This window comes from Harpia harpyja, chromosome 2 (assembly GCF_026419915.1).
Source record: "Harpia harpyja isolate bHarHar1 chromosome 2, bHarHar1 primary haplotype, whole genome shotgun sequence".
Lineage (NCBI taxonomy): Eukaryota > Metazoa > Chordata > Aves > Accipitriformes > Accipitridae > Harpia > Harpia harpyja.
The window spans coordinates 44,598,144-44,611,633 of NC_068941.1; the positions used below are offsets into that span (position 1 = coordinate 44,598,144).

The following is a 13,490-nucleotide window of genomic DNA, read 5'->3' on the forward strand; positions in this document are numbered from 1 at the left end:
CCTTCCTTGTTCGTAAAAGCATTTAAGCATAGTCATATCAATGCATAACAACCAAATATAAATAATTAAGACATCTTTTAATTAAGCTGTTATTAGACTCTCCATTTTCTTTGTGTGTCAGGCCTGAGCAGAGCTACCAAAACCTTTAATGTTTTCAATGGGTATCTTAATGCTTAGCCCCATTATTTGAAGGGCAAATAAAACCAGTGTTTTGGGGTTGGGTTTTTTTGCAAGTTGTTTTGTTTTGGTTGGTTGGGGTTGGTTTTTTTGTTGTTGTTGCCGCTGCTGCTGTTTGGTTTTATTTATTTATTTATGGAAAATAAATCTGAAACTGAAATACATCACATTCCCTTAGCTCCTGGTTAAAGGTATTTGAGCACACTGATGGATGTAGTGTTGTCTGGTAAGATTTACCATGGAATCAGTTATCAGAAACAAATAGAATGCCCTGAGCTGGACTACTTATATGATCCCACCAGAAAATATAAAAGAGGAAGAGTAGAAATAAGATGTCATGACAACTGTTGTAATCTACACAGAGTCACCCCACCCAGAACTGGAGGCATTTTAAGGTGAGCATACAATACTTCAGTAACAAAGGTCCACAAGGTAAGAGGACAGAAGTCAATGAGACTTTCTTACTGATATTTTGCTTTATAAACAATGGAGATAAAGTCACAGAGTTTTCCAGTTACAAAACTCTCAAAAGGAAAGGCTGCTGAAGAAAGCTAAATCAAATATACCTAAACATAATACACAAACACAGATCTATGCTTCTTATCATGGCTCCTTTGCAAAGCTTTCAAATGAAAAAATTTAAAGTGATCAAAAAAATAAATGCTAGAGAAATAGCTTACATATTATGATAGCAAATACTGTTACTGCAAGATAACAAAAGCCATGGTTCACATGAAGTACAGATGAGTTGTTTAAAATGACATCTTGGTAACATGAGATCAGGACAGTTGATATTGTAAAAGCAAAAAAAAACCCAAAACATATAGTAGCATTTCATCAAATATGGTTTTATCCAAAAAAATACCAGATTTGTGCTCCCACTGCACATCACATTCTCAGTAAAACTATCACAGCTCAAAATTACTACTGAAAAAATAATTAGGACAAATTAACCAATGAAGAAGAAAGAGTTAAAACTAGCGAGATATTTTCTAAGTGTTAAAAAGAGTTCATTTTTTCTGAACTTGGTTTTCTACCACACCAAGTATAGGACTGAAAGTCTTAAGGAAGTTTTAAAATATAGATATTGAAAAGAGACATGGATGTAAGGCCTAATATTTAGTGAATCTAATTGCAGCCAATTTAAAATTAGTCTAATTGTACACAAATATTGTACTTTAATTTTATACTCAAGCCCAATGTAATTAACAGTTTTCTTACAAAACATTATTGCTATATGTCAATGCTGCATTTACTCACTTGGGAATATATCACTGTATAGATGCACAGTATACTGATGTTTAAAACAAATGTTTAAAGTACATAATTATTTTCATTTAAAAACAGAATTTAAATAGCTAATTAGAACCAGAAAGGTGAAAAAATGAACCATAAACTAAATGGATCATTATTTAGTTAAAAAATGAGGCTGGGGTACATCCCAGTTTGTCTGCACACCAATAAAACTATTATACACCATGTTCATTATTTAATAATATTTGTATATTGATTTTTGCATATAATTTTTACATTATAAGCACTGTCTATGCTACAGGATATGACTTTCATTTTAAAAAACCAAGATAACAAAGGTTAATAAATATAATAAAAGTCTACATCTTCTAGGTAATGAAAATAGGTATTAAACCCTTGGGCAAAAAGACTGAGAAAAAGAAGCACTGGAAAAGAATAAAATAAAACATTTGGCTGATAGAAAAAAAAAATTAAGAGAGATTGAACTATGTCTTGAGGATCTGAAGAATAAGAGACAGCAAGGAAGGCATGGAAAAGAGCTGGATCTCATAAACTTATGTAGCAACATACATGTCAAGAATCTGACCTCCTTCCTGATCTTAGAAATCCAAACTGCACAAATTTGAGCAGGAGCAAAGCATCCCAAGTAATATATAAAACAAATCTCTTCTGGTTTTGTTTTGCTACTACCGTGATTGCAATTTGTGATGGTGATTTGCCATTGGAATAGAATATGAAAAAACATACTAATCAAGAATCCAAAATGATAGCTGGTATAGGCTGTGTTTGCATCAACTCCCAAACAGCAGAAAGGCCCAAAATCCATTGTCTTATCTAGTCAGAGGCTAACTGGAAATCCTCTTCCTAGAAAACAATGTGAGGCGGCCAAGCTGAGTACTGTAGGAGATAATTACACTACCACCATATACCACTACTTTATTCTTTGTTGCCAAGCTGACACGTGAAATTAAAAAGGCAGTGGTAATCAAAGGTAGATAATACATGTGGATCTCATCATGCCTTAAAATAATTGGGTGAGATTAATATTTTCCACAGTGGTGATTTTCAGTAACAGGAACATAAAAGATAGGTACAGCAAGAGGTTCAGTGCAATAGTAAAGATGCACCTTTTCTCCCTCACAAGCCCCATAGATTTGACTAAGTTTATAGGGAGGTGTTGCTAATGAGTTAGCAATGGAAGCATCAGCAGGCAGCATGAAGAAGAACTTCACGCTTGCCTTAATTCCAGACTTTGACATCCCTTTTCTCCCTCCACAATGAATAACTCGTTGGAAGAAGGACTATAGAAGAAATTTTACAGAGAGATTTTACAGGCAACTTTCCTAAGACTTTTTCAAAAAATGCTTTGAGCATGTAGTGAGAGAGAGCAAAAATAACATGTTTAATTGATATCAGTTTATTAATATACAATGATTGTAATGGGACTTAAAAAAAAATTAGCCAAGCCTTTTGAATGCTGTTGCCCACAGGAAAAAGCAGATTAGAATGCAGAACATACTCCCTCTCCCTGAGAAAAGCAAAATAAAATTAAAAAAGTTTCACAAGACTTCTTGACTACAATTAGTCAAATTATTAAGGGGGAAAAAAAAAGTGAGTCTTGTTACTTAAATCAAATCCTGCAATTTGCATAGGACATAGATACCGTGTTCAGGGCGCCTCAGAAGGAAGAAAATTCTCTTGTTACCTTAGAGCTGAGAGCAGCATTGACATGCTTAGGAAAAGCTCTGTTCTTAGTTCTCAGAATTCACTGCTGCATCTTAGTGCAATAGATTTTTTTTACCTTCTCTTTCTCTCTCGGACACAGGATTTTAGAGGATCAAATTTTATGACTTCTCAGATCCTGCAGGTGTTTAGACTTTCCAGATAAACACCGTGAACTATAAACTTCAGGTTGTTTGGAGACCAGGCCACACAAGGAAAGCTCAGGCTATTTTTGAATCCTGAGGTACTACTTTCTGTGTATTTCTTTCTTGGCTATGATACCCTAAATGAAAATTAAACCATTGAACACTCAGCCTGTCTGTATTTTACAGGTGTTTTATTATAACACAGAACATGCTATTAGTTGAGGGAGAACATTTTATAACCTTTGGGCAAAAACCTAAATGCAGAGCATGTATTCCATGCTTTGTGCTTATACGGTCATATTTGTCTTTAATAAACTGGGAGAGCATGCTTATGCCACTATGTGTTTTCCTCTTGCTTTGTTTCATTCATTCAAAGTCATTGCCTAAACACCTCTAAACTGGACCTAATTCTAATCTAACACAAACAGCTCTGAACTGACCTAATCCTGAGGCCTAAATTAATGAGGATCAGAGTTGAACTGCCTAACTTAACAGCAAACAGCAACAGTAAGAAGGGAGGGAGAAAGAAAAAGGGAAAGAGGTAATTTTTTCACAGGAAGTTAAAAGAAATATTTCAGTCTGGAGAGGTAACACAGACAGGAGTGGCTGTTGCACATCTGACTCGGATCGCATTAGCCCTTTGGTAAAACAAGACAAAATAAGCACAAGGCTGGAAAGAGTTTGAATCAATACAGCAAAATCAGTTGTTAGAAGATGTCCATGAAAGCTGTTAAAAACAAAGCATGTCCCCTTTGCTGTACCCTCTGTACCCACCTGCTCAGTTGTACAAAAAGCTCTTTCCTGACTGAAGCTCATGCCCTGGCCCAGGCCGAGACCAAATTCCAAACTTCCTCAATTCTTCCCTCTCTCCTTTACCCAGATTGCCCTGACTGTTGCTCCTCCTACCCCCACCCACTCTGCTGAGCCAGTGCTTGCTCCTAGTTAGGCATTACAACCCTGACTATAATGAATGTAATGGTCTTAACTCCATAAAATCAGAACTGGGCCTAAGTAAAAGGTATGCAGGTGATGATGACTAAATTAGCAATCTTCACTGATTGTCCCTTGAGACTAAAACCAAACAACTCCCTAACCAGAATGGTACCTTTCACAATGAGGCACTGTATTTAATACTATTCCCTGCTAAACCATGTGAATCACCTGGCTTGCAGAGGAGGGTTGTGCGTGCATGTGTTAGATACACAGAGTTGGCATGCCTTAGAATATACATATGAATGTACAGGCTATATTCCATATTTCTTAGCCTCTTACAGAGAATCAGAAACCAACAGTCAGCATTCTGTTGGCTGCTGCCTGCCTGTGTGCCTGGAAATCTCAGAGCATACACATTTTTACTGAAGACATTGCATAAACATTGCTCCCTGTCAGAGCTGTGCAAATTACAAGAGGAAAATTCATTAGGATGCTGGAAATACTTCCTAATGATTTCAGGTGGGAACCTAGGTATTAACAAATTTCTTGCGATACTTCAGCAGCAATGCAAAAAGACTCCCAAATGGAAAGTCCCTTACAAACTTTTCCAGTGTTTTGACAAATGAAGAACCAAGGATTAAGTGGCATAACAAGAAATTCACATGCTATTCAGACATATCCTAATATTTTTAAGCATAACCATGTAAGTGTAAGCCATGGCAGTTTAACAAGGGAAGGGGACTGAAAATAAAATTTTCAGGAGTTCTTTGTAATACCCTTTCTCCGTTCTAGTTCAAGCCAACTTATCTCTTCCTGATTTTGACTATTTCATGTATAAACAATGCAGTCAAACATTTGATCTTCGTGGCCATGATAATGATTATTATAATTCTAGTTTGGGACATAATTATAATTTAAGCATGAACTGCTGCAAGGTCTTAGACTTACATTTTATAAATTATTGCAGGTTTTTTGTTGGAAAATTTACAGAAAAATAAACCTAATGCTTGAAAGTCAGCAGCTCATCTTAGCTACTGGATATTAAAAATTCCACCATAATACTAGAGCAGTTCCAACTAATATATAATAAAATTAGAAAACTGTTCAAAGTGGAAACTTTTCATTAATACAGCCTATGATAATTAGAAAGTCTGCTGAAGAATAGTCTGTTAATTCCTATAGATCAAGTTAAATACACACAAAAAAATTTCTACACAGTAAGAAATTGCTGCATATTTAAAGGATATAAAGAGCAAAGTTGGGAAATTGGCAATATCCACAGCACTAGATCTAACTTTTGGTTATCATCAAAATATGGCAACTTCAGACTGCTCTGACATTAGCCAAGGAAACATTGCAATCCAGACTCAGAAGTTAGTTATCTATATACTTAAAGCATATTTTACTATGATTTTCTGCACACTTTTAACAAAAAAATGTAATATTGGAGACTCAAAAATAGTGGTTTCAATTGCCAGTGAAAATGCTGATTTCTTAAATGCAGCACAATTATCTTCTAAGGAAAAACTGAATGCAGGCTCTCACACATTGCAGCACTGAAAATTTCTATCAATACTACCAATTCTCCTAGTTATTTCCACCAATGAAGAAGGATATGAGTTCCACACAACTGTGGCACAAGAATTAAATCAGCTATATATTCTATTCTATCTAAAGTAGCATGAGATATCCCCATATAATTGTTAAAGTAACCGTCCACATATTTAATCTATGATAAATAATCTAAAAAAAACCCCAAAATGTATGGAAACCAAGAACACAGATAATGCCATCAGTGGAGGAGGATAATCACTTATCTGAATATTCTGTTACTGGAAAAATGTATGTTCATAGTCTTTTTTTGAATGCAACGTAGGTACACACAGAACCCCAAAAACTCATGAAGGCAATCTCTTAATTGGAAGATTCTCTAATGTCTAAACTGGAGCTTTAGGTAATTTTTTAGAGCTCCCTAAAGAGCCAGGTGACTTACCTAACAAAATGTGCTGGGACTTCCTAGTGATCTACCTGCATGGCTTGCTTTCCTCTGCAAACTAGGATGTGAGGAACCAAGAGTTCTGAATCACATCCCAACATAAACTTACCGAACAACCAAACTACATACTTCTTGGGCCTGAAAATTAATAAAAAACTACAGGCTAAATAGCCTTGTATGGGAACAGTGGGGTGAAGATGTGGATAAATGATGTATAAAAGAGTTAATAAAACATGATACATACTGTTAGCCCTTTGAAACAGATTGAACATTTCAGCTGTCTCAAGTTATGTAAATTGAATTATTTGTTGCAGGTAAATGATAAATATCATTCAAGAGAGGTGGCTTCATTAACTATTGAAGATGTAGAGGGTTTTTGGAAGTTGGAGGGAGAGCTAAGGGACAGTACAAAGATAGGTAATATCAATGTTTTCCTAAGTAAAATGATTGCAAAAAGTTTTGAACAATGTACCAACCAAATTTGTTCTACAAATATTTGTTATCAAAACATGAAGAACTTCTCAATTTAATTCATCACACATTTTGCTATCAACCTATTAAAGCAGTGGATTAAGGAATATTGTCTCTTTTTCGCTATCATGACATTCAGAGTTTCTAAAAATATTTTGTAAATCTTTTTTAAAAGACTTCGTAAAAAATTTTTTCTCTAAAATGTTTTTCTGAAAATCTCTTCAAGCCTTTTTAAGTTTCATCAGTAAAACCTCACAACTATTAGGTTCAATATATAAATTGTAATAAAAATAAAAAATAATTATATTTTATTACATGTAATTATTAATTATTTATTGTAATGAATCACAGAATGGTTGAAGTTGGAAGGGACCTCTGGAGGTCACCTTGTTCAACCTCCCTGCTCAAGCACAGTCACCTACAGCAGGTTGTCCGGGACCATGTCCAGACGGCTTTTGAATATCTCCAAGGATGGAGATTCCACAGGCTCTCTGGGCAATCTGTTCCAGTGCTCAGTCACACTCACAGTAAAAAAGTGTTTTCTTATGCATAAAATTTTTCCCTATACATAAAGGTTTTTCCTTATGCATGCTTTTCTTTTGCGTTCAGATTTTCATGCATTCGGACTAAATGCCTACTTGTAATTTCTGTGCATGAGGAGCTGAATTTGTGCATAATCCCTTTTACAACAACAAAACCTTTACAGTATGAATGCCTGTTCTCACCATGAACACAATTAGTTTTTCAAGATAATACCTCAGTACCACCAGAATTGTTTTTACCTTCAGTCTGACATTCAGAGTTGCTCTGGTTGGACTACCAGCCAAATTGGATAAATTCCCCTTTATTAGAACAAGAGCAATTACTATTTTTTTTTTTTTTTAAAGTTTGCAATCATAAACTTGCATACATATTGCTTGATCAAAGCAAATATGACTGCCGATATTATCTTCTGTTTGCAATAAGTATTCTACTCACATAACTTAATCTAAGCACTTGATACATTAAGTGTTTGATTGAAGCAGAAAGTCTCCTTTACCGTATTATTTACATGTTTTGAATATGTGTATCTGTGCCAGAACTGGTTTTAAAAATTGACTTTAGAAAAGTTTTGTATTCCTAGGTTTTTTATACTAAATATATCCATAATAACAAAAGCTGAACTATAAACTAAACCATTTTTTTTATCTAGACATATTGCCTAGAAAAAAAAACCACCATGTTTTCTTTGTTTTTCAGAATAAATTTTTATATCATGTTTTCATTATTATTTTTCCTTTTCTTTATATTTTTTCCTAGCATTCATTTTCTTTCCCTTTAATCTTTATCTTCTCTTAAAAATACAAAATCTATTTACAGAATGTGCCATTTGCTTCTGTTCTGTATATAAGCATATTTTTATATGTTTTTCAAAGATATCTAAGGAATGAAAAATAGAGGAAAAGTCTCTCTACCTTTCATATGTATACATATGTGTATGCAGACACAGGCATATGTGTGTGTGTGTTCTCCCCAATATTAAACTTGAAATGTTTATGACGGCCTATTCCAAGTATTATATGGGAGTTATCAGAGGATTAGAAGTATTATTAAGGAACAGCAACATACTATGAGTTCCACATACAATCACTGATGTCAAAGACCATCTGAATCTCAGAAATGATGTTCATTATACCTCATGTCCTGCCCTTGATTCTTCTGACATTCTTCATGGTTATGTTTTGGGGTTTTTTGGTACGTGTGATTTCTCTCTCGTGTGGTTCTTTCCACAGTTTCATTACTAGTGTCTCTCATTCCTTCTAGATTTCAAAGTATTTTTCTTGTGCTATTTTGCTGTATTTTGTTTAAAGATGACAAATGGAAGTAAACTGATGAGACAAAGTTTCTGATTTTGCAAAATACTCAGTGTAAACACCTGCGTGCTTTTACAGTCATGTATTTACTTGGCTGGGGCCTGAAGCATTCTTTATTCTGATTGAACAAATTCCCTAGACGATGCACAATTTTATAATGAAATGTAAATTTTAATATTTTATTTTCCATCTGTTAGAAACTTTCTATATTTAACCTAGATACTATACAATAATTAGCTAATAGCAAATATTTTGCTTGTTTGAGAACTCAGTTATCAGTTCTTCCTCCTTATATGCTGAGAAAGAATCACATGATATTGGATGATTTTTTTTGAACTGAGGACCAAGAAGAAATAGCTTTCATATTTTATAAAAAATATTGAGATATTAAACTAGCCAAATCTTGAAATATTAATAGAAACTAACATTTAGAGTTTCTGACTGTAATTCAGGCTTTCTAGTTGAAGCACCCAGATTCAGAAGAAGGGGGAAAAGAAGTTTTTTTATTGTCTTTGTTGGCCTGATTGCAGGCCTTATGGCTCCTCAGATGTTGCTCCCATGACTACCACCCCAAGAAGAAACTAAGAAGTTGATCAGATCTATGCTAGCTTCAGGCAGCCCATGGAGATATTACAGCCCTTTTCCCTGTTTTAGAGAACCGTGACAGCAGTTTCACTTTTAGCTACCAGAAGGGCAGGATTTGTTAGCTGAGAACTGTTTTGGGACTCCTGGATTCATGACAAAGGTGTAGCAGGTGGGCAAAATTTGAATGGCATATAGTGCTTGAAGCTGGGAAACCCAGTATCTCAGGAAACATCTGCATTATGCCACAGTTCAAAACTCCTAAATTCAGTGAGCACTGTGAATATCTACCTCACACAGGGAAGTTTTTGTTGATGAATTAACTTCAACACCATGCTGCTCTGACAGGCAGTTCCCCTGGTTGCTGCTTGGTCTGAAATCCAGTGAGTAGTGGGACATGTTGTTGCCTTAAGCAGATGCTGACAGTTGCTTTAAGAGGCAGCCTCTCCTGGCTCTCTCTCTGAGTTTCTGTTGATACACATAATCTCTAGTTTGTGAAACCAGAACAGAGCTTAGCTCGCTATCTTTGAAAGATTTCTGGGCTTTCAAATCAAAACAGCTCCTGTTTGCTTGTCAGATCAAGTATATATTTTTGCAGGTGTCGTTATTGAAAAAGTTAATTTCTGAACATTACTCCAATAAACACAAACAAGACAAGGCTGGCATGTAATTTATCCCTTGGTCATGAAAGAAAAACCAGAAGTGCTAGAGAATAAACTGTACCTTGTGGCGTAATCTTACTAGGGGCTGATAGGGCCTAAAGTCGTATCCTTCCTTGGCTGGCCACCCGTCTGCTCCCAGCAAAATGCATCCAAGTAAAACAGTTGACCACCACATAAACATCTTTACAGGTCTGTTTCTGTCAAAATAAAATGTAAATGTTCAGTGACAGACTGCAATATTATTTTGGCACAAGTCATATCATAAAAGTTTACAATACTGATATTCCATTTGTGGACTTGAATAAATATAGTTGAAATAAGGTAATCCATCTGGCACAACAGCAAAAAGAAAAAGAAAAAAAAAAAGGTAGTAGTTCAGCATACAATTATGCACAGTTACAGATCTTGTCCATTTTCATCTGCACTCCGTCTGTAAGTTTGTCATCCTGCAGTCATCGTAAAAACCTAGTTTGTGCTGATTGCAACGTTCTGGTATATTTTAAACCAGGTTACCAAAAAATTACTTTCTATTTGAATGAACAAAACCCTTGATTTTTCCAGACAAAACTGGACTGGTTTGATGAGCTAGTCCTACATTATCCAGCTACTGTGATACATTAAGGTGTGACCCATTAGAACTAAAATTAGGATATTAGATACTGATATTAGAAAGGGAGATACACAACAATCTGGAAGAATGCACAGAACTGTTTTTAATGTTAAAGGCCTTGACAAACTTATGTGCTGAAATTTATGAGAAATTCCTTGCAGGAGATGCTGAAAAAAACATAGACAATCTGTGTCAGAGCTGCTTTTGATTGGACAAAGACATTATAACTTCATAAAGATAGGATCAGAAATATGGAAGGCCTATAACAAATTATACTCACAGATTTCATAGATACATATGGCATGAGAGTTTCCTTACATGGTTCCTAAAGGACCTACAAACGTGCATTTTCTAAGTGGTTTCAGTACCTATTGGAGATATTCCATATTTATTACTGATATTCAGCATCTGTGTTGAAACTATCATGCTAAACAGACAACACAGAAAACTGATCCTAATCACTTTGAGACATGTGCAAGTCATTCTGTTTAGTCTATATTATTTAGTCCTGTAGTATGGGAGAGAGTTGAACAACTTCTATGCAGGCTGACTTATGCATGAGTGTTGTTTTCCCTTTCTACCCTGCTTCTAATGCACTTACCCTGCTAACATAGAAATGTCTAATGAGAACAAAGATATACATGAGTAAGTACAAAATGTCGTAAGTGTGCCCTGAGAGCCCAGAGTGTGTACAGAATGTTAAAGTCTTGCCTAACATTTCCTTTGTTATAGAAAATCAGCTGAGCATAAAATGTGAACAAATTGGGGATCACCTATTATCCTGTATCATTTACAGTCATGCTCCCAGCAATACTGTTACACAAACTGTGGTTTTGACTCCTATCAGTCTTCATACAGCAGTAGTCCTCACAGTCACCTGAAGGCAGGGATTGCATAGAATTAATTCCTGTGGAGATGTCAAAGGTATTAAATGGACTCTAGCCTTACCTCTCTTCACAGTTTCAGTAATCGAATCCTGCATAAGTCTGCTACCCTTCTTTGGGGACTACTCTACCAAACTTGGTAAAACCACTTAACGGTTGCTGTCTGTTTCATTCTCATTCCAGCTGACTTTTACCAGCCTGCATCGCTTTCATACTTTTAACTCAAACTCAAGCTTGAGATTAATATACCATACTACTTTGACACCACCTATCTTTTGTTCCACAAAAAACAATCTCTTTCTGGGTCTCCCTATTAATCAGATTTAAGATTTCTTCTCATTTATCACTACTTATTCCAACAGTTCCCACTTAAGTACCTTTTTTTGGTACTCCAGCTTTTCTAATATACACAGTAGAGGTATCTCTCCTAGGAGATCTCTTGCAGAATATATTTAGCAGTGAATGATTTGAAACAAAGACAACCACCTCTATTACAGAGAGATATTTTACATAAATAACTTAAGGCTCGTTCTTTTACACCTGTTCCGTAGCTGGCTATTAAAGTGGTGATAAAAAGTGACACAGTGAAAAAGTTTTCCTGGGTTCCCCTCATACTTCCACCAAAAATCAACTACTAATCAGGTGTTCTGGTCAACCTTTACTATGGGGTTATTACAAAAAATCTAGCTCACTGACTTGAAACACCAGAAAAGATTATTTCAGAACTCTGAGAATTAAAGTATGTTGTGGAACGGCATTTTCCTTCACTGTCTCTGTGTTAGTTCACAGTATCACTGTTATTGGAACAATAAGTCCATTACAAGGGAAAAAAAAAAAGAAAAGAAAAAAAAAAGAAAGAAGAAAGATCAGAATCTTGACTTTTAATCTCAAAGAAAACACCCCTTTATTTGTGTTTGTTGAAAAAAAGTTTTTGAAAATAGTTTACTGTTGACTTTCAAGGTCAGAATCAGATTAGTTTAGCAGTTATGCATGCTAAAACTAGCTACGCACAGTTGAACCTTTGTCCCCTTTGTGCAATTGTGCAATATCTCTCTGTACAATGAAAATTAGGTTGGAGAACAGTCATTTCACAGAAGACAGTAAGGGCAGCCACATTCCACCACCCTCCCATCTAAGCTGCATATATTGTAGCCTCATGTGGTATAAAAGAATAGAGTCCTTATAGTTTTGAAGATTGTTTGACCTTGAAAGGCTTCTCCTTTGTACTTGTCCAAAAGAAGAGAAAATTATTACATGCTCAGTTTCTGACTTCATTGCCTGTTACTTGGATGAACACTTAAAATGTAATTTAAAGAAGTCAGCTCTTTGGACAGATGCCACCTAAAATCCCCGAAGTATGTAGGGTGTCTGCAGTTATTATTTGCCTTTTTAAAAATAAAAAAATCAATTTTTTTTCAAAGTATCATAAATTTTCTATTGAATTTATTGCATAACTTAAGTGGCTATTTACTTTAAAACTACTACCAAAAAGCACAGTCCTCCTTAAAACAATGCTATTAAGTCTTTATTTTAAGAAAGACTTATATCATTAAAGAGTTTAATTAAAGAGAAGGAATAAAAAAAGAATTTTCAAAGCTTCATTACAACTCCAGATTTTGTTGCTGCGTATAGGCAAACAGAAAGAAATGAGGTATCAACTGTATATATTCATGATACCTAAAATAACTTGCTGTTTATTTCTATTTGGAGGCACAGCAAAAATGGTAAGTAAAGGATTTTTGTACATTTCTTTTAATGGTTATATTATCAAACAATCAGAAATTTTGTTTTTAAAGGATGCTTATACCATGCACTCTGGGGCCAAATGATGTATTTCTGAACTCAGATTTGCATTACTGATCTAGATCTTGTTTACTCATTAATTGTAACCTGACAGAATTTGATGTTTCAGTGTTTGGATAACATTCTTCTGTGTATTTAACTTATTGAATTACATATTTGTATAGCAGTTACTTTTAAGTTTTTTATTATATTACTACTTTTATTTTCACTTTTATTTTTTTGTTTGTTTCATAGTGGACATACTGAGTTTTAAGCTGTCAGAAACTTTTTCACAGATCATCAAATTTGAATATATGAATGACTTCAGTTACTTAGCAAGCTTTTATTATGTGTGCAGGATATTATATAAAATAATATATCTTTCACAAGAACTGGAGATAAGTGGAGTTAAGGAATT

General features: G+C 34.8%; 1 protein-coding gene across 4 annotated transcripts in view; it reads right to left on the reverse strand.

Moving 5' to 3' along the window:
* The window catches only part of FSTL5 (follistatin like 5), a 343,245-nt gene that overhangs the window by 298,917 nt on the left and 30,838 nt on the right, over positions 1–13,490 (reverse strand). For all 4 annotated transcript variants that reach the window (XM_052778379.1, XM_052778370.1, XM_052778387.1 and 1 more), the window contains exon 2: positions 9,858–9,993. In XM_052778379.1, coding sequence (XP_052634339.1) covers positions 9,858–9,977 — 120 coding nt within the window. In that variant the 5' untranslated portion in view covers positions 9,978–9,993. The remainder of the gene's footprint in view (positions 1–9,857; positions 9,994–13,490) is intronic.